This window comes from Seriola dumerili, unplaced genomic scaffold (assembly GCF_002260705.1).
Source record: "Seriola dumerili isolate Sdu_G_001 unplaced genomic scaffold, Sdu_1.0 BDQW01000040.1, whole genome shotgun sequence".
In the NCBI taxonomy this organism is placed as follows: domain Eukaryota; kingdom Metazoa; phylum Chordata; class Actinopteri; order Carangiformes; family Carangidae; genus Seriola; species Seriola dumerili.
The window spans coordinates 2,908,615-2,929,044 of record NW_019174295.1 but is presented as its reverse complement, the minus strand read 5'-3'; the positions used below and the strand labels follow the sequence as shown (position 1 = coordinate 2,929,044).

General features: G+C 42.3%; 1 protein-coding gene across 1 annotated transcript in view; it reads left to right on the top strand.

Moving 5' to 3' along the window:
• The window catches only part of nbea (neurobeachin), a 94,789-nt gene that overhangs the window by 48,905 nt on the left and 25,454 nt on the right, over nucleotides 1-20,430 (top strand). The window contains exons 12-29 of the mRNA XM_022738809.1: nucleotides 881-1,033; nucleotides 2,826-2,994; nucleotides 8,350-8,429; nucleotides 8,877-8,939; nucleotides 9,339-9,436; nucleotides 10,674-10,766; nucleotides 12,605-12,713; nucleotides 12,870-12,951; nucleotides 13,233-13,356; nucleotides 13,492-13,684; nucleotides 14,311-14,997; nucleotides 15,235-15,681; nucleotides 16,232-16,449; nucleotides 16,772-16,925; nucleotides 17,922-17,930; nucleotides 18,725-18,905; nucleotides 20,009-20,133; nucleotides 20,272-20,337. Coding sequence (XP_022594530.1) covers nucleotides 881-1,033; nucleotides 2,826-2,994; nucleotides 8,350-8,429; nucleotides 8,877-8,939; nucleotides 9,339-9,436; nucleotides 10,674-10,766; nucleotides 12,605-12,713; nucleotides 12,870-12,951; nucleotides 13,233-13,356; nucleotides 13,492-13,684; nucleotides 14,311-14,997; nucleotides 15,235-15,681; nucleotides 16,232-16,449; nucleotides 16,772-16,925; nucleotides 17,922-17,930; nucleotides 18,725-18,905; nucleotides 20,009-20,133; nucleotides 20,272-20,337 — 3,051 coding nt within the window. The remainder of the gene's footprint in view (nucleotides 1-880; nucleotides 1,034-2,825; nucleotides 2,995-8,349; nucleotides 8,430-8,876; nucleotides 8,940-9,338; nucleotides 9,437-10,673; nucleotides 10,767-12,604; nucleotides 12,714-12,869; nucleotides 12,952-13,232; nucleotides 13,357-13,491; nucleotides 13,685-14,310; nucleotides 14,998-15,234; nucleotides 15,682-16,231; nucleotides 16,450-16,771; nucleotides 16,926-17,921; nucleotides 17,931-18,724; nucleotides 18,906-20,008; nucleotides 20,134-20,271; nucleotides 20,338-20,430) is intronic.

The following is a 20,430-nucleotide window of genomic DNA, read 5'->3' as shown; positions in this document are numbered from 1 at the left end:
AGGACCTTGTGTTTTTTTTTTTTTTTTTTTTTTTTTACCATGACCTCCACTAAATTTAGTCTAATAAGACTTCGAGTTTTCTACTGCCTATTTATCTACATACCTTCTTTATATTAGGCATTTAGCCTGTCTATTATGTGTATGAGCAAGCGCTGAGTTTTTGAATTTTTACATTTACTTTACAACTGCAAAAAGATGTTAATTAGTGCTGTTCTTTCCAACTGCAGCGGGAAGTAACAGAACACCACAAATGTGTCATAAGACGATGTAGGAATAAAGAGGCAGAGATCACACCAAGTCACATCACGTACATTTTCTAGCATTTTGGCTGCTGCTGTAAATTAATTGCTTGATACCTTTGGTAACTGTCAACACAGGTGCTTAAGATTATTCAGCACACAACATGCAGCGGCATAACAGCAGGTTATTTAATGTAAGACCGACTGCAGATTGAAAGCATCTCCTGATGAAGTAGCATAGATAAAATGTGGTATTTGTTGATCTTTGCTGATGAGATTGTTGAAATTTAGGAAAGAAAATTGCGTTCATTTCAAATGTGGACTCACATGCAACCTTTCTGTGGTGATAAACCCCTTTTCATTCGACTTGTGTGTCTCCCGTGTCACTAAAATGTCAATCAGCAATCATGGCAACTATGCAGTTATCTTTCTTGGTGCTCTGTTAGTAAAATGTTTCCCAGTTTTAAACCATTTGAAGAAGGTTGAATCTATTTTCATCAGCTAACTTATACCATTCGTAACCTACTGTCAAGATCTTCTAAAGACATAAGGACACAACAGCAATATGATGTATAAAAAGAGGTTTTCATGACCATTCAGTCTGGTTAAATCACAGCCCATGTTCCCTGTCCTTTGTCCAGTCGTCACGAGTTCACATCACCCGGGCGGTCCTTGAACAGTTCCTGTCCTTCGCCAAGTATCTGGATGGTTTACCTCATGGAGCGCCGCTCCTCAAACAGCTCTGTGACCATGTCCTCTTCAACGCTGCCATCTGGATACACACCCCTGCCAAGGTCTGTTTATACATGTGTGTGTATCTGTGGAAAATGTGTGCGTGTATGTGTGTGTGTTTTCATGACCTTGCTGCTACATATTCTGATATCCTGAATACGAGAATTAATGGGGTGATAGACTCAGAACAGGCATGAGAGATGGTGTGAAATGGAAAAAAAAAAAGGATTTGTGTGAATGCAAGGAAAATTGAAACAAGCAGACAATATAAAACAGAGTGGAAGGAAATCCTGACATCCTAGTGGCCCTTTGCAATAATATAACAAAAGAGGAAAAGAGGTTGCAGTACACAGAAGGAGGAGCCGACACTTCACGCGAGGACAGGACAGAACACGCAAGCAAAGGAAACAAAGAGAAAAAGTGACATTTGAAAGACCCCAGGACAGGAGAGAGATGTGTGCGTCCTCTCTTCACTCTCGCTCTGAACTGGATGTGAGTGTTCCTGGCGTTCTCGCGGGGCGAAATCAGCTCTTGCTTCCATTATTTTCAAAACTTCCTGACTTCCCTGTCTTCGACCCTCTGACCCTGAGATGTGATTGGCTCTTGGGCGCAGCAGCACAGATCTCCGGGGCCTGCTGGAGTTAAGATGAGAGAAACGCAAGCAGGAGAATAAGGAAGGTGTGAAAGAGTAACCGTACAAACCTTGGTTAACATGTCACCGTGAAATGGCCCAAAGGGGCTCGACGGCTATTGTGTCTTTACTTGCAATCAGACAATGAATTGCCATTAAACATTACAGCAATTTAGAAGGGTCGTAATGAGAACATGACAAGAATAATAAATGTATTGGGCGGCAACACACACTAAAATCTTTAATCCTTTAATCTTACTTCTCTTGTACAATTCTTTCTCCCACTGAGCTTTATTATTTTCCACTTCTCGGGGTGTTATCAGCACCTTCATTATTGGCAAGAATAACCTTGGTCATATTCAGGACTTAATGAAACACTTCAAGAAATCACATCTGACTCTCATCTCCCATCTCTCATAACATCTTCCCTGCTCGGTGCTGGAAAATAAAGAGCCGCTTTTCTTTACCAGGCTTATTTGTTACAAGCTATTGATGCATCGGTGCGGCCCAAACTATTGTGCAGTGCTTTGATCAAGGAATTTCAGGGTTTTCTCTGCAGCTGAACCCGTCGCAAATGGCACACAGATAAGAAAAAAAGCAAAAAGCAAAAAAAAAAGCATCAGCTAAATGTGTGAAATGTAATGTAATGAAGGCCATTTAAACCAGCTGAGTGCATTCTCCATTCTAGATGAGCTGCGGTGCGGTGTGGTCCGCTAATTTCATCCGCTTAAACAGGGCTACCTCGTTAAGGCCGGTCCTCAGCGCCGCGGTCACTGTAATGAGCTCAGAGATTTGTGAGTGTGCCGCAGACTCTGTGACTGTGTACGAGGAGAGAGGAAGGCAACAGAAGGAGGCAGGGAAGGAGCAAATGAACAACTGGAGAGCGCCCTCCTTAAATGTCAGCGCTGCGTGTGGAGCTCCTCAGATGCTTGACGGCTTCAGGCACAGAGACATCAAAAATAACACAAAGCAGAAAACATTGGAGTTTCTGCTGGAGGGAAGTTTCCTCTCATTCCCCCGTGGCTGTTTTTTCACAATAAAACTGCCTTTTTGTTTGAACACCATAAACACACGCAGATGATTTGTTTCTCCCCAGTAAGCTTCTGACAATTTGTGTTTGTCTGTCGACTTTTGTAAGTGTCTTTGTACCCATATTATGTACTGTATTAATGCGTGTGTGTGCATGTATGTGTGTGTGTGTGTGTGTGTGCGCATGTGTTTAGGTCCAGCTGTCCCTTTACACATACCTTTCATCGGAGTTCATCGGCACCGCCACCATCTACACCACCATCCGCCGTGTGGGCACCGTCCTGCAGCTGATGCACACTCTTAAGTACTACTACTGGGCGATCAACCCGCTGGAGTGCAGTGGAATCACCCCCAAAGGTCTCGGTAGGTTCCCATGCGCACACAGTTTGCACACATGAGGGCTCACAATTCAGAGACAGTATGCCTGACCTTTTATATACTGCACACATACTTCACATACTGCGCATTTCTTCTGTCCTCTTTCTCCATTTCTGGCTCAAAGTCTCCCGCTTTGTACGCTCCATCCCTTCTTCTTCTGCACAGTCTTTACTGTCTCGTCCTCTGTCTTTACTCATCTTAAACATAGTAAACATCTCTGTGTAACACAAAGTTATTACAGCATCCTCTCACATCCTCACGAAGAGAAGTACGCACAGCTCCAGTTTCCACTTAACAAGTCTTAGAAATATATTAACAATGAATTTATGTAAACACGTTGTAACGTCATTGTCTGACACACCGGCAAAAAAATGACAATCCGATAAGTATGCAGCGATTGGCCAGGCGTGCACAGGTAAGTAGAACTTCTCACACCAGCAATTTCTTTCTCCTTCATTACACAATTGTGTCTTACACTTTTCGTGTGAGCACAACACTATGAATGCCTTATTTATATGATTATCACGCCTTGCTGCCTCTCTATGTTCAAGTGTGGCGTTAAAAAGAAAACCACTATAAAAACTTTTTCCTTCCAATGCGGTTGGACGACACGTTGCGCGAACTAGTTCTTTTGGAACAGACCCCCTCCTGTACAGTTTCCAGTTCACTTGACCTGCTTGTCTTTGGACTGTGGGAGGAAACTGGGAGAAATCCACACCAACACAGGTAGAAGATACAAACCCCAAACACGAAGATTGAATCCCATAGTAAGCCCCGTTTGTAGTGACGGGACATTAATCATTTATATCATATTTACAATAGATATACAGTGGGTATTGAAACCTGTATTTATAATGATGTTTGGCTTATTCTAAGACTATGATGGCCTGTCTATATCTATTAATTTGAAATGTTTATTTTGTAATTATGTCCTGTCCAGAGTTCTTTGTGCTCTGCGATGGGAAGTGCTGCTGACGCGAGCCTAAGTAGCCCATTGAGACATTGTGCGAGATATCGACAGTAGGAATAAACTTGAACTGACTCCACTTGATATAGGATTTCGTTAAATCAGCAGCTCTCTCAAAGGTAGCTGGTGACTCTCCATTAGCGCAATTTACAGACGCAATTGACCTTTTTGAAACGAAGACATTACCAGGGAAAGGCTTCTATTGATTAATACATAGAGCATGTGAGCTTTGCATTTTTAAATATGAATTTTCTTGGCCACCTTCACATTATGCCATAGTATTAAAGAGGTCAAACCCAAGAGGGTCTTAACTCCACATAAGTCAAATACCATCTATACTTTTATACTATATCTACATTATGTCCGAATCTACGCAATAATCTGCACCTTTGCACTCTTGTTGAAGATTTCCTTGATTGCTGTTTAAACAGTCATTGGAGAATTTTTCATTTTTCTGTAATATAATGTCTCCATTCCTCAAGATCTGACTGTGACAGTCTCGATTACAGAGTAAAGCAGCAAAACACGAGAAGCTGTAATTTTGTGTGTCAGTGTGGTAGGAAATCATCACATATTAGGTGACTTTGTATTATAACTTGAATGATCAGTGTGTATTTTTAAGCAGAGGGAATATTTTCTTTGTAACCACAAGCTTTTCCACTGTTTTGAGGAACTTTGACACTTTTTATTCATCATTTCAGACTTGATTTTTATTCAGCCTTGATTCTAGAGTATTCACAGTTACTTGAAGTAAAAAAGAATTGCTTTTAATTATATTTGGTAGGCCTATGAAAAGATGAGCTTTTTAAGAGGAAGTTTTTGTTTTAGGTTAAAGCTGGAAAAAAAAAAAAAAAACCCCATGAAGACCAAAAGTCGATAATCAATGGGACGTGATTATCTAACTGATTATGAAATGGCTATGAATGCAAATGTGCAGAAACACCTTATGGTCAGTTATGTCATACATGTACAGCTTTGGTAAATTGCATAAAATACAGATGGCTATTTAAACATCACTTCAACACGGTGATAAAGGTCATTTACGCTACACACAGACACACGCATGCATTTAGATGGTGTAAGTGCTCTGTAACTCTCCCTTCCCTGAACAACCATTGTTGTTGCTGGATGCTCATGAGCTCTCTGGTGAAAATGTTTCTGTGTATATGAGAACGAATAAGACTCATTGTAGAAGAAGAGATTTCAAAATCCAATTTTCCCCAGTAAATAACTAATAGTTAAGATAGTGTTTATTTGCCTGCGCAGCCTGTGAATCAGAAATCTCTTTTTTGAACTGAAATGCGAGCACATGCTTTCTGTGACTGCAGTGTTTATATGATTTGTCTGTATTTGAAAAAAAAAAAAAAAAAAATCAATTCTATTTAAAAAATTGTATTCCAAGCACAACACAGTAACAAATCAGATTCAGTATTTTCAGAGGCTTTGTAATAGAGCAGAGAACAGCGTCAACACAACCACTGCTGCCACACAGCAGAGCTTCAGAAAGGTCGGAGCGGGCCTTTCACTTTAATCAACCTCTTCCTTTGACCGGGAGCCTGCCGCTGACTACGAGTGCGCATCCCGCGTTGCCATGGCAACAGACAGATTTGATTGGCAGATCCAAGGGAGCTTTTGGAATTTCTAATCAAGTGGCTGTCTGGCTTCCTTTCTGTTTGGCAATATTGCGGTTTGACTACTGGGATTTAGTCCCATAAAGAGCCACTGATAACGGCAGCAATTAGCCTCAGACGCGTGCTAATGGTTCGTTCAAAGCTAAAGGATGTGCAAGTTGTGGTTTTGGAAGTCTGCATATACGAATGCTTGACTATACAGTAAGGGTGTGATATGGAATTAATGGAATTAATTAACATAGCAATAGACAGATATTTTAAACACACGCTTTGGGCTTTGTGGATAAAAATGTATTTAACTTTGCCTCAGTTTGAAGTAATTAGATTGAATTCAAGTTGCAGATATACAGTTTTTCTCTTTTTTTTGCATGAGTGTATTATTATTCAGCACAGGTTAGAACTACATTGTTCCTCTCCATGTTTTTCCTCATGTTTTACAAATAACTCCATTTGATTTTTGGCTGAAAATTGCTTGCAGTACCACAGAAAGGGAAAGGCTGTATCTAATGAAAACACCTCGGGCCTCTTGCACTGGTCAGGTACATTGTTTTTGAACTCTGCAGCTACATTATACTACAACAAAAAACAGTGATTAAATGGCTTCTGTTGAGAGAAACAAGAATGCAGCTGAAACAAATGAATAATGACGTACTGTAAAATATTTATATGCCTATGTTTTATTCATTTATTCAGCTTTTTCTAAAAGGTTTTATCCTGCTAGCCTCAGTGTGCCCTTTCTTTTTGTTTTTTATTTAACTCTTTGATACCTTGTAATGTATTGTTACATAATGACATTTGACTAGTTTTTACACGCCACACATTCACAGACGGACAAACTGACTCATATGTTTACATGCATTCACACACACTAAAACTCATCGACTCCTCACAGGTTGCAATTACCTGGCAGAGAAATGACTGGATAAAATGGTCGAGTCGGGTTAGCATAAAAACAGCACATGAAGAAGAAGAAAATTAATTTCAAAGAGTAAAAGAGGATAATTAAAGCTGCCCCTGGGAAACGCTTTATGTGATTATAAGCTTTCTTCAAACCCTCTGTTAACAAAAGACCCCTAAAAGGAGCTTGCACTCGGCGCTCACACGTTCACCTGGAGCACGCGCGCACTCGTTTTTTGACACGAGAGCTGCTGCGAAACCATGATGGATGGGCGAGTGTCACCATTCCACCAATATGCACCAGCTTGACACGTAATGATGATGGATCGTGGGGGGATCGCGTCAGTGTCATGTTTTGCTTTTGTGAAGAGCAGGTGAACAGACAGAAATACTGATTCAATGCCAGCAGAACATGACAAAAGAAGAAGCGTCAAATTTTCTTCCTTTCACACCCTCAGTCTTTTTATGTTCCTCTCAGCTTCCTCCCGCAGCTTCGGGTCAGATATCGGTTTAAATGTTCTGAGAGGATGAGGTGCATTTTTATTCATCGTACGATAAACGCTGTGTGTAGCTGCAGCACTTCTCCCTCTGGCCGTTTCCAGACACCCTGACACAGCAAAGTGTGGAGTGGCAAATGCACACAAGCCGGACATCATAAATGTTTATCGTTGCCTTATAAACCCTAACAAACCGCTGTTGGCTACGCAGAATGCTGATGAGAACATGTAGCTTATGAGCTTCATCGTGTGGCGAGTGCTTGTTTCTTAATAACGTCCGAAGAAGAGCAGTAGAGGAAGATGGAGAATGAGCGGGGACGTAGGGAAGTCAACGGGAGCATTAAAGGAGAACGTGCCCCTTATTTTTAAAGGGTGGGTCTTATTTCATTCTATCTTTGATCTGAATCAATGCATCTTTTAGACTTTTTGGCACCATATTCCATTAGTGAGTTCTTTGGCAGCCATTTTGAGCCAATTCATCATTCCAGTGTATCTGACGTGCACATTAAACACCTCAGAAATGAATGAAACACAGTTACATCAATAAAAAAACGCAATGCCAACATCTGAGTTGTCAGTTTTGTTCCTAAACATTTTTAAAAAGTGCTGCTGTGCCATTGTTTCATGGAGATAGACGGTGCAGCTTAATGTAGCCAAATGTCAGAATGAATAAACACAATGTTGAAAGACACAAAGCTGCACGAATGTGAAAGTGACGGCTCTTTGTGGCTGTTAAAGTATGTTTTTTTTTTAAAGGTAATGGAGGTCTGTGGCATTTATGAAACGCAACAGGTAAAAGCCTCAAGAACGGCTAAAGACATCAGACCTTTTAGAAAGAGGCGATTGCATCATACCCGCGAGAGAAATGGCTCGTTCCATGTGTCAGGGGCTTTTGTGTTTTTAGCTTGATTATGTCTTCGCAGCCCGCCACAGAGCTGATGGAGATGCAGTGGATTGCGTTGCCTTGTTTGGTTGGGATCATTTGGACCATCAGTCACATGTTTGCAAATTGCAATGTCTTTCCTGTAATCATTTAAATTAGTGCAACTATAAAATACCCAGATTGCCAAACTGCCTCTGGAGTTAATGAGTGATTTACGCTTCACAGTTCTATCAGTGTGTGTGTGTGTGTGTGTGTGTGTGTGTGTGTGTGTGTGTGTGTGTGTGTGTGTGTGTGTGATAACATGTTTTTCTCTGCTCCCCAGGAAGCCTAATAAAATCTAATATCAGTAAACAGCGGCGCTCACTCAGCCTGAACTACAGACTTATTTAGCTGATCAGTATCGTGTATAAAAATGGATTTTTTTAACAGGAAATTATTCTTTTGTTTGTGTGTGTGTTTGCGTAGACGGACCTCGGCCGTCCCAAAAGGAGATCATCTCGCTCAGAGCCTTCATGCTTCTCTTCCTCAAACAACTCATTCTAAAGGTACAGCGAGAGGAACGGATTATCTTCATCACATTGTTTAAGATGAAAGAACTCACTTTATTTTTTTTCTCTCACTATGTCCTCTGTTGTTTTTCTCCCTCCTGGGAACCATTAGCTTAATCTACAATGTGTGTGTGTGTGTGTGTGTGTGTGTGCGTGTGTGTGTGTGTGGAGAATCGCATTATAGATCAGAAGCCTGAGTGAAGCACTGTAGCTTTTGTTGTTTTGTGAGTGCTCGTGCATGCGTTTAGATGTGTGTGCGGTTGTTTCTGCTTCACAGTTAAAATGCATCAACCAAGAACAGAATCAGTGAAGTCATCTGAGGTTAACAGGGTGTAAACCCCCCCCCCCCAAAAAAAAACAAAAAAAAAAAAAAACAAAACAAAAAACAACAACTGAAGATCATGAATGTTTTTGTTGAAAGATGCTACATCTTTTTTCCCACAGGACCGGGGCGTGAAGGAGGACGAGCTGCAGAGCATTCTCAACTACCTACTGACCATGCATGAGGTAGATGCTGTTTTATGTTGAAACAGTCGGTGTGACAGAGAGACAGTGAGAGCGGCTGAGTGGAGCTGGTGGCAAAATGTGCATTAAAATTTGTGGGCTGGAGTTATGGTCCACTTAAACGAGCGAGAGTGTGAGTCAGCTTCGGCGCTGTGACAGCATGAAAAATGGTGCAACAATGGACTGAACAGAATGTACTCCTCTGTAACAATTATATCTATTCTTGCTCTGAAATGCCACATGCTCCTCCGCAGTCCCCCCCCACCCCTCCACCCCTTCCCACTGCATGCCCACCCCTACAACTCTCTCTTTGTCCTCTTAACCCTCTATTCATCTGTCCCATCGGGGCTTCCTCCTTCTCCTTTGTTCACCTGTGCAACTTTGCCTTTCTTTTCTCTGCAGGATGAGAATATCCATGACGTGCTTCAGCTGCTGGTGGCTCTTATGTCTGAACACCCGGCGTCCATGATCCCTGCGTTTGACCAGAGGAACGGAATAAGGTGAATACTGCCCACACATGCTGCACACGCACACATATACAGATCTGATGCAGCACCAGCTCCTTACCGACATGAAAGAAGTAATCTTTTCTTTGTGAGATATTGATTCTAATCATATGGTTAGGGCTTTTCTGTTGGTGTGTTTTTATTACAACAAGTAACCAACACACATACAACAGAAATAATGCACTATTATTCATTTCAATATATAGAAAAATAAAAGATTTTTGTATTAATAGACAAATTAAGTTGAGCTGCAAAAACTTAAAGGCCATACCTTATACAACTGAAATCTTTTTACAGTGCAGTTGCATTTTACTTTCATATTTACTATTACTGATACGTATTAAGATTCAAAGTAAGTTCAGATTTTTTTTTTTTTTTTCAGATTTTAAAAGCAGGAAGAGATTTGCACTTGTCATTTTTATTTTACAAAATAACATTCTTGATCTATCTTTTGCAAAACAGCACAATCTTGCTGAAAAAAAAAATTATATACTGTATATAAAAAAAAAAATCCATTGTTATCCTTCCATTGTTTTTTTTCCTTAGAATTAAGGTCTCTGTGATGAGCCAATGATAGGAGCTTTTATGGTGTCACCAGCCGGACCACATCACATCGTATATGTATTTGCTATCTCAGTCTGATTGTGCGGTAAAAGTTTACATCTGAGGCAAAAAGTGGAGTGTCAAAATGGATAGCAGGTTAGCAACAGGAAGAGTTAAATGTTTCTCCTGCCTTCAGTTCAGTCCTGAATGGCCTCCATATTGTTATAAGGGTCGGATGTGGGCCGCCAACATTTTTCAGATTTTCAAGTGGGCCGTGAGTTGGTGAAGGTTGAGAACCACTGCTTTACTGTAGATTGAATACAATGTTACGTTACATACAGTGTACAAAGGGTAGCCTCAACCAATCAGTCAGATGTCTTTCAAAGACGGCATCAAACTGTGCTGGTATTTCCCCAACAGCACAACTACACATGGATGTCTTTTTGGTTGCTATGGTAACTCCTCTGTTGTCAGAGAGGTAGTTAACACACACCGTTTTTTTTTTTTTCTTCTTACTTTTATGTCCTCTGAGTGCAATCCTTTGAAGAAAATCCTTCAGTCAGCGCATTGTTAACGTCGAGGATGTTTACTGAGTATCAGGCAGCAGGTGTTTAACTTTACTACACACTGCACACTTTGCTACACACACGGAAGAACTCAGTGCGGCTGTGTGTTTCGCATGTTGCAGGGTGATCTGCAAGCTCCTGGCCTCGAAGAGTGAGAGCATCCGAGTCCAAGCCCTCAAAGTCCTGGGCTACTTCCTCAAGCACCTTGGTCACAAGTGAGTACCTCTTTGTCTCTGTGCTTTCTATCTGCTATATTCCCCTTTGTGGGGTGTCAGGTGGTCTTTTATTCTTTTTTTTATTCTGTCACTACTAAACTCAAATGCTGCATCAGAGTAGGGAGATTGAGAGGCCTCACACTGCAGTAAAAACTGAAGAACTACAGCAGTGCAGTCTCCTGTGAGCCTTAGAGGAGCTGGTGTGTGTGTGTGTGTGTGTGTGTGTGTGTGTGTGTGTGTGTGTGTGTGTGTGTACATAAAGATAATGTCCTCATCATCACATCCACAAGGCGGAATAATAATTTTGACAGCGTGCACTGGCAGGGAGGTGGAACCTTGATGAGCAGCAATGAATGCTGGGGGATTTATTCATCCCATGCGACATAACACGCCCCTTACTGCACAACATGGGGGCAGGCTGCCATGCTGCACCTGAGCCCCGCACCTTCAGCCCCCCCACCTACCTAATATCTGCTCAAACCAAGCATCCCGTGGGGCATCCTGTATGACACACACACACACAATACACAATTTCAATATATTTTCATAACAAGGTCAATTAATGCTTAAATCTTTAACATAATCTATTTTCATGTGATTTACCATCTGTTGAATAAAAAAAAAACAGAAATAAACCAATGTAGATTATACTGTGTTTCCTGAATGTAGGTTGAGAGTTAATGTTATATCTAATAAATAATTTTATTTTGAAGTTTTCTTTCAAAATTAGATGTTAAGTCAAGCTAGTCATGAACTGAAGATGACTTTCACCACATAATAATGTTAAGTTCTAAAACAGCTGTCCTCTACAGTGACCCGCCACTCTTCCTGCGCTTATGTATTAGTGAGTATAAAGAAAAACAAAGGCCATTAATTTGGCAGTCCGTTACTTCGTTTGACATCTCCTCATTACTTGAAAATGTGATGAATAAATATCCTGGATCTGTTTGCTGCTTATGACAGGCCAAGATTTGTGGACATAATGTGCCCTCAGTTATATTTGTTCTGTTTGTTTTTTAAATTTAATTTGCTCAGACCGACCGGGGCGTTGAAAAAAACAATTCGCAGTTTCTGTAAAATGTAATTATCCTGTTTAAAGGGTGAATTAGAATTGAACCGATTACACCGATTGAAAAACGTATTCCAGACTTGATGATGACAGCTAAATGATGATTTAGGATTTGCTGCATATACAGTATATAAGATTAAATATAGTACATTTCTAATGGCCTGATTACAGCCAGGATTATACAGGAGCTTTGATAATTATTCATTTAATTCAATTTTAAAGACGTTCAAAGTTAGTCAACCCTGATTTCTGAGCCTCTCAAGTTGAAATCCTCTTAGAGACACAATTATCACCTACTGGCAAGGTGAACAGTCAAAATCAGTAATTCACAGTCATGTGAGCGTTGCCTCCGTGACTCCTGCAGTGTTCTGCCGTTCTGTTAATTTCTCTTGCTGGTGTTAATTCCTCGTCCTCTTTAGTCCCATCATAACTGACAGGGCCACATGGTGCTGCCTGCCAATATTCGCCTGTCATCAGGCCAGTGACAATCAATGTCAGTTTCAACTGTCGTAAATTCTGTTATGAATGGCAGTCTCTCTCTCTCTCTCTCTGTCTGTCTGTCTGTCTGTCTGTCTGTCTCTCTCTCTCTCTCTCTCTCTCTCTCTCTCTCTCTCTCTCTCTCTCTCTCTCTCTCTCTCTCTCTCTCTCTCTCTCTCTCTCTCTCTCTCTCTCTCTCTCTCTCTCTCTCTCTCTCTCTCTCTCTCTGTCTGTCTGTCTGTCTGTCTGTCTGTCTCTGTCTCTCTCTCTCTCTCTCTGTGTTCCCCTGCAGGAGGAAGGTAGAGATCATGCACACTCACAGTCTGTTCACACTGCTGGGGGAGAGGCTGATGATGCACACTAACACCGTCTCTATCACCACCTACAACACTCTGTATGAGGTAGGTGATTGTTTGGCGGCGTCTCGTTCACACTCTCCATTACTATAGCGAAGTACATGAAATGATGCGCTTCTAGTTTATTTTTAGTCGTCGCAGAGTTCAGGTGATTGTCCCGGCGTTTAATTTGCGGCTGTCCATCTTCTTCTACCTGTGCAGATTCTCACAGAGCAGGTCTGTACTCAGGTGGTTCACAAACCCCACCCTGAGCCCGACTCCACCGTCAAGATCCAGAATCCAAGTAAGTACAAAATAAAGAAACGGTAGCTCTGTCTCTCCGTGTTCTTTGGTCTGCCAGTAATGCAGTGTTGTTTTAATGCCAGTAAACAAACAACAAAGCCTGAATTCAGAAGCCGACACTTCTTCCATCTCCTGCTTATTGATCTGCCTCACTCTCTCCTGTCCCTCACATTTTTCCCTCCAATTCAAAATACTTTTTATATATTTGCTGCTCCCACTCTCTCATTTTGTTCTGATTCTCCCCTTCCTTTCCCCATTACCCAATTTTTGCCTCCCACCCAGTGATTCTAAAGGTAGTGGCGACCCTCCTGAAGAACTCCACTCCCAGCGCTGAGCTGATGGAAGTCAGGAGACTCTTTCTTTCCGACATGATTAAACTCTTCAGTAACAGCCGCGAAAACCGGCGGTAAGATCACGCAAACGACTGTACATTTATCCGGCTGCATGTTATTCGCTTCTCACAGCGATTGTTACAGTTTCCATGTGAAGGTCACGCTGTAGTTCCCCCCGCTCACATTCAGTGTTTTGTGTTGTGTACCAGCTGCCTGCTGCAGTGCTCCGTGTGGCAGGACTGGATGTTCTCCCTCGGATACATCAACCCCAAGAACCCCGAGGAGCAGAAAATAACTGAGATGGTGTACAACATATTTAGGATCCTGCTGTACCACGCCATTAAATACGAGTGGGGAGGGTGGCGAGTCTGGGTCGACACCCTGTCTATCGCACACTCCAAGGTAAGAGTGGGATATGTATTTTTCCGGCATCATATTTCTGGTAGACTTCTTGATCATTTATCATCCTTTGTTCAAGGGATTAATGTTAAAAATATCGACGGATTGATACTGATTTCTCAGATCTGGCAGGTTTGGAGAGATCCTTATGGAACAGCATATCCTCCCTGTTTAAAATCTATTGCACCAAAAATAAACACAGTACTGGTGATAATGATTTGTAGGTATTGATATTTTAACTGAAACGATCATAAAGGCGAAACAAACGTGTATTGATTTGGACATATCGACTATTTTTAACTCTACGTCTTGGTTCAATGACCTGCAAGGCCCAGAATGATTCATTATAGATATAATGCTCAATAACTGATGCGTGTTTTTTTTTTTTTTTTTCACTGTGCAGTGGTGGAAATTTAACCCATTTTCTGATGGTAGTGCAAAAGTGAGGGGACATTATGGATGATGGTCTAATGGCCCTTTTAGGCCATTGTCCCAGTTTTATCCACCCAGCCTTTGGTACAGATTATCTATGAGCCCTACCTGATGGAGACATTATTCAGGTGGAGGTTAGCTACTGTCAGTGCTTGTGTTCCGATCACAACCAATTACGTCCCCTCCATCTGTCACAGGTGACCTACGAAGCCCATAAGGAATACTTAGCTAAAATGTATGAGGAGTACCAGCGTCAGGAGGAGGAAAACATGAAGAAGGGGAAGAAAGGCTCTGTGTCCACCATCTCTGGTCTTTCTGCTACGCCCACCCCTGTTGTCAACGGCAACCTGGAGATCGACGACAACTCCCAGACGCAGACCCCCGAGAGCGAGGCTGAGTATAGCGAGGGGGCTGGCGGAGACTCGCGCAACCTCCTCGCAGAAGGCGCTGTGAAACGACCCAACGGGGAAGCCCTGACACCCGGGGAGCAGAGCGCTGGTCCAGGGGTGAGGGTGGAGGTCCACGACCTGCTGGTGGACATCAAAGCCGAGAAGGTGGAGGCCACAGAGGTGAAGCTGGATGATCTTGACTTGTCTCCAGAAGGCCTCGGTGGAAGTGTAGGTGGAGGAGGTGGAGGAGGAATGGAGAACGGACCTTTGGTGGAGGTGGACTCTCTCCTGGACAGTGCCTACTGCGCTGTGGTTCAGAACCTGAACGGGAATCTGGCGCCTAAAGACGACACGCCAGGCTCAGGGGTTGGGATGGGGCCGAGCCTGGGGCTTTCAGGAGTCAACCTGGAGGATGATGGGAACATGGGTCCACTCATTACGTTGGCTGATGAGAAGGACAGTGTCCCAAGCAACAACGGATTTCTCTTCAGCAAGGTAGGATGTTGTATGAAGATCATCGTCACTGACAAATTACAATTTTATCTGTGGGGCCCCATCCTCCCCTGCTGACCTAGAATCTAATATCACCAATCATTCACTGTTGTATCTCTGAGACTTTCTATCCTTCTTACACTTTCTAATTTCCCAAAAGAAAAGAAAGTTTTGGCTGCAAACTTTTCTTAATGTGTTAATTTTCTTCGAATTTTTATTACCCCCATTCATCTCTTCCAGGTTGATGAGAAACTGCTTCCAGCTCTGGCAGCCACGGACCCCCTTGTGCTGCCGAGTCCAGACCAGCCCACTCCATCCGGCCCGGTCCCAGCTCACTCCACCACCAGCGCCAGTGATGACCTCAGCCTGCTGGCCCACATGACAAGCTGCGGCTCTGATTTACAGACCCAGAGCCACACTTCTGGGGAACTTCCAGAGGACGGGCCCTTCAAGATCCAGAGCCCTCTTGCTGACATCAGCTCCATCGCTGAGGCTGAGAGCCAAACCCAGATACAGGGAGCCTCCAGACCAGATTTCCCAGAAGGAGAGGGCACAGCCGGGGCAGAGGGAGAGGCTGCGGGGCTCAAGACTGGCGGAGACACAGCCAGCACCACCTCTGATACGGAGAGGTCGGACGATGGGAAAGACAAGGACACGAAAAAGATCCAAACTACTGCGACTACTCAGGTGTGTTTATGTGTGTGAGTCTGCAAGTCTGCAAGGACGTTGCTGGGTCACTACAGTATTCAGTATACAGTATGCAGTAATACACTGAATACTATATACATTTAAATGTGAAATCATTTATTTTGATTTTGATAATTAGCTAGCAAGTGATAATTAAGATATTAAAATTAAAATAGAATAAAAGATGTACTGTATCATCCTCACCTAAATTAATCTGCCAGCTCAGGCGCTGGCCAATCGAAAGCCTTCTTCTTCATCCTTCAGGCCACTGCTGCCCAGTGCGATCAGCTGAGTGTGTTTGATTAGTGTAAAATACTCAGCCACGGACAGTTTGTCTCGTCAGAAAAGCGAGTGCCTGCCCACACATCAACTAATTTTCCCTAATAGCTCAGTGAACACAGAATAAGAAGTCCCAGAGAGTCCTCTGTGGTTTCCCTTTATGAAATGGATTTTCATAACTGAATCTATTCCACAATTTATGTTAGGCTAGTAAGAGATGTGCTGAAAGCCTTGTACTGCCCCCCCCCACCCCCCATCCCTCCTGTTGCAGGCCCTTCATGGTCGTACTGCGGCGCAGCTGGAGCGGGACCTGCGTGTTGACCTGGGTTTCAGAGGCATGCCCATGACGGAGGAGCAACGCCGGCAGTTCAGCCCCGGCCCGCGCACGACTATGTTCCGCATCCCAGAATTCAAGTGGTCTCCCATGCACCAGAGGTTGCTCACTGACCTGCTTTTCGCCCTGGAAACTGACGTGCATGTGTGGAGGAGGTGAGTTAAGGAATTCTACGTGCGTGTCTCTTGCAAATCAGTCATGGGATTAGGTTAGCTGGTTTTTCCTTATACATTTAATTCTCATTATAATCACTTTGAAATAACCTATAACTAGTTTGAAACATCCGTCTGACATGTTACTGTAAATAGCAAGACCTTTTACCTTATGCATTGTTTACAGTGCATCCGTATTGACCGCACATGTATTGAAAATTAGATTAGACTGAAGATATTCAAAAAGTGAAGTGATACCTGTGATGTCTCTATTTCCTAACTGTCTTTCCGTATCATCCGTCAAACTCTTAATTTTCCATTCCAGCCACTCCACCAAGTCTGTGATGGATTTTGTGAACAGCAATGAGAACATCATCTTCGTCCACAACACGATCCACCTCATTTCTCAGATGGTGGACAACATCATCATCGCCTGTGGAGGCATCCTGCCTCTCCTGTCTGCTGCCACCTCCCCTTCTGTAAGTGGCTCCACTCCCCCCCTCTGTGGTAGGAGGGGAAACTGCAGGTCAACCAGCTGCTCCAGAGGCCTGTAGCTCAGGCGTTAGCGCCAAACGCAGACTTTGAAGAAACCTCCTAAGCCTGATTCCCTTCGTGCTCAGGGCAGTATTGAGCTTGCATGATTGAATAGGTTAAAGAATCTGTTGTGTTTTTTTTTTTTAACCTATTAAATCATGATAAATCTAAAATGACTTCTTAAGCCTTAAAGGTTGAATCTGAGTGCAGTTTAGTTTGGCCATGAATTAAAAAAAAAAAGGTAAATTAATTAAACTTCCAATAACCCTTTCTGGATTCCTCTCATTTGTATCTCTACATATCTAACTGTCAATCTAACACTTCTGCCACAGTATTTTAACCTTTATTTGATCTTTGTTCTAATCCCTTTAATTAACAATCTATTTGATTTGACAGTGTATTAATCTATTTATTTTAATCATCTTTCTATTTTTCTTTTCTATGTTCTATGTATTTTCCTGTCCTTTTTGTCCCCGTTTTTGTCTGTTTTTGCATGTGCAGAGTTCTAAGAGTAGTGCCAACACTGTAAGTTGTGGTTTCTTCCTCTCTTTCTATTCTACTAATACTTTGTTCTGGTTTATTTATCATTTTGACTGACACTAACCCTTGCCTGTCTGACATCCATAGTGTTTCTATTTGTTGTGCTCCTTTGCTGCTAATCAAACCCCCCCTTATACTGTCTGTATATATTGTGGGTATGCATTGATCACTCTGCCTCTAGTTCTTTAAAGATATAATATTCTAACACTGTTAGAATATTATACAAATAAGGGGGATAGAATAGACCAAAAGCCAGGAGGTGGGTCGTTAATGAGGAGAAATTAGAGTGAAAAAGCATGAGAGTTTACCAAAAGTCCTTGGGGGTTGCATCTGCTAAGCCTGTCCCATTTGTATCAACACTAAAGAAGGCAGGAGGAGCCAGACCCCAGAGGGGGTCAAAGGGAGAGGAGGTGACCCCTGTTCCTGGGGGAGGAGGCGCAGGGGGAGAGGTGCGTAAAGAGCCTGAGACTCCCACCATCACCAGAAGAGCTAAGAGCACCAACCCAAGCCCTTCTGTTTTCACCTTGTGTGTCTGTTATCCCCCCCGAATGTCTGTGCTCACTTGCGCTGACGAGCCTCCAGATGCTTGCACTTTGTCGACTCTCCACAGCCCCGCACATCCTGCTTACTGAAGCAGAGACACAGCAAACCACACACTTGGTTTGAGTTTTAACCAATGCCATGCTGCCCTCAGATTTATTTTCAGTGTAGACATACTGAAATTCTTGTAATGAAATACTTTAGATGAACACAAGGGGAAATATATTCTAGGCTAGCTTTGCCTGTCTCTACACTGCTGTTGTTACCGCTACTAGGCCACACTGCTACTGTCACGATCCCACTGTTACCATTACCTGTGTGTCATCAGGCTGTACTTCCCGTGTGTCATGTAGAACACCTCATGTTGCTGGATTTCATCATATCAGTATGTACTTCACTTAACCAGCATGGCACTCAAGATTGTGTTTCCTGTTTGTCGGTGAAACCAGCCATGACTGTTGTGGTCATGCTTGCGTAAGACCCAGCTGCATACATTTTTCTGAAGGTTACCTCTGTTTAAATTAATAAAGGAGGGTACTGCAGTATTTCACCACTTTTTCTAAAGAAAAACCACTGAGAGAGCAACCAGTTCATTGTGTTTACACTCTAGTTTTTACACCGAGTAACTGGCGAGCATGTGTGTATTTTTTCCTCCCTTTCCCAGACGGAGTTGGAGAACATCGAGGCGACACAGGGCATGTCTTCAGAGACGGCGGTCACCTTCCTGTCTCGTCTCATGGCCATGGTGGACGTGTTGGTGTTTGCCAGCTCCCTCAACTTCAGTGAGATCGAGGCGGAGAAGAACATGTCGTCAGGAGGGCTGATGAGGCAATGTCTCCGCCTGGGTGTGTGCCCGACCAAAGTTTTAAAACTTTTCATTCTAGATTCGACTCACACACAGGTTCACAGTCCTGTGGAGTAGGGCTGCAACTAACAATTATTTTCATTACTGTTTTTCTAATAACCTTTAGAATTTTTAAATTAATCGTTTAATCCAAAAATGCCCATTATAATTTCCCAGAGGTGCAGAGCTGTCTTTAAATTACTTTTTTCATCTAACATTGCAAAACCTAAATATATTCAAATTACACTGATGGTGTAAATTTAAGAGAAGCAGCAATTACTCACATTTACAGAGGAAGCTTGCAGATGAATTTTATTATGTATTGATTAATCCATTAATGAACTATCCGACTCAGCACTACTGTTGACAGGGATGCAACTTCCAACTGAAAAATGGCATTGAAGACAACCCAAAATGAGTGTGCACATCTTTACAGTCACTCCAGATTTCTCTTATTTTGTGTCCCTTTGATCCCTGAGTCTAACATGTATTGTAATATTACATTGTATTACATTATATGTAATATTATTTCATACAATGAATAGCCAATTAATCGATTAGTCAGTTAACAGTATACTATGTTGATAATCCATTCATTGTTGAAGTCATTTTTCAAGCAAAAATACCAAATATTTGATGGTTTTCAAGCATAAAAATTTGCTGCTTTACTTGGCTTTTTCATCATATTAAACTGAATACTTTTGGGATTTTGAAACGTGGAGAAAGCAAACATTACACTGGGCTTTAGGAAGTTGTGATGAGAATTTTTCAGTTTTCTGATATCTTATAGAGCAAACAAATAATCAATTAATTGAGGAAATTAGCAGCAGATTGATCTATAATGAATATAATCGTTAGTTGTGTCGCAGCCCTATCATTGATTAATGTCATATATAGGGCTTAAATCATATATATACACATTCATAATGTAGTTATTGATCATGGACTGAACGTACATATCCTAAAAACAAATACATTTACCCATCTGTAGGACATCAAAGAGAAACAGAAGCCAATAAACAAATCACAGAATTCATACACACCTCCTGTGATACTCTGCTATGATACTTACATGTTTCCTCTCTGCCTCTCCTCATCCGTCAGTGTGCTGTGTGGCAGTGAGGAACTGTCTGGAGTGCAGGCAGAGACAGAGAGATCGAAGCTGCAAGTCCTCTTTAACCAGCAGCAAGTCACAGGACAGCCTCCACAGTGCCTCCACCACCAGCAAGGTACCACACACACACACACACAGACACAGACACAGACAAATCAAATGCACATCCTGCGCACAACGCTTAAAACCTGGCACAAAAATATGCATATGTATGACACACCACATTTGACATTCTGTCCTCCATATTTAGCAGGATCCAGACAGACTCCTGCAGGATGTAGACATCAATCGTCTCCGAGCTGTGGTGTTTAGAGATGTGGTAAGCGCGTGTTTGTTTGTGTATTTTTAGTGCATACAGTATTTGTGTGGTTATAAACATGAGAGGAAAAAAATGCCTGAATGGTGTCCCTAT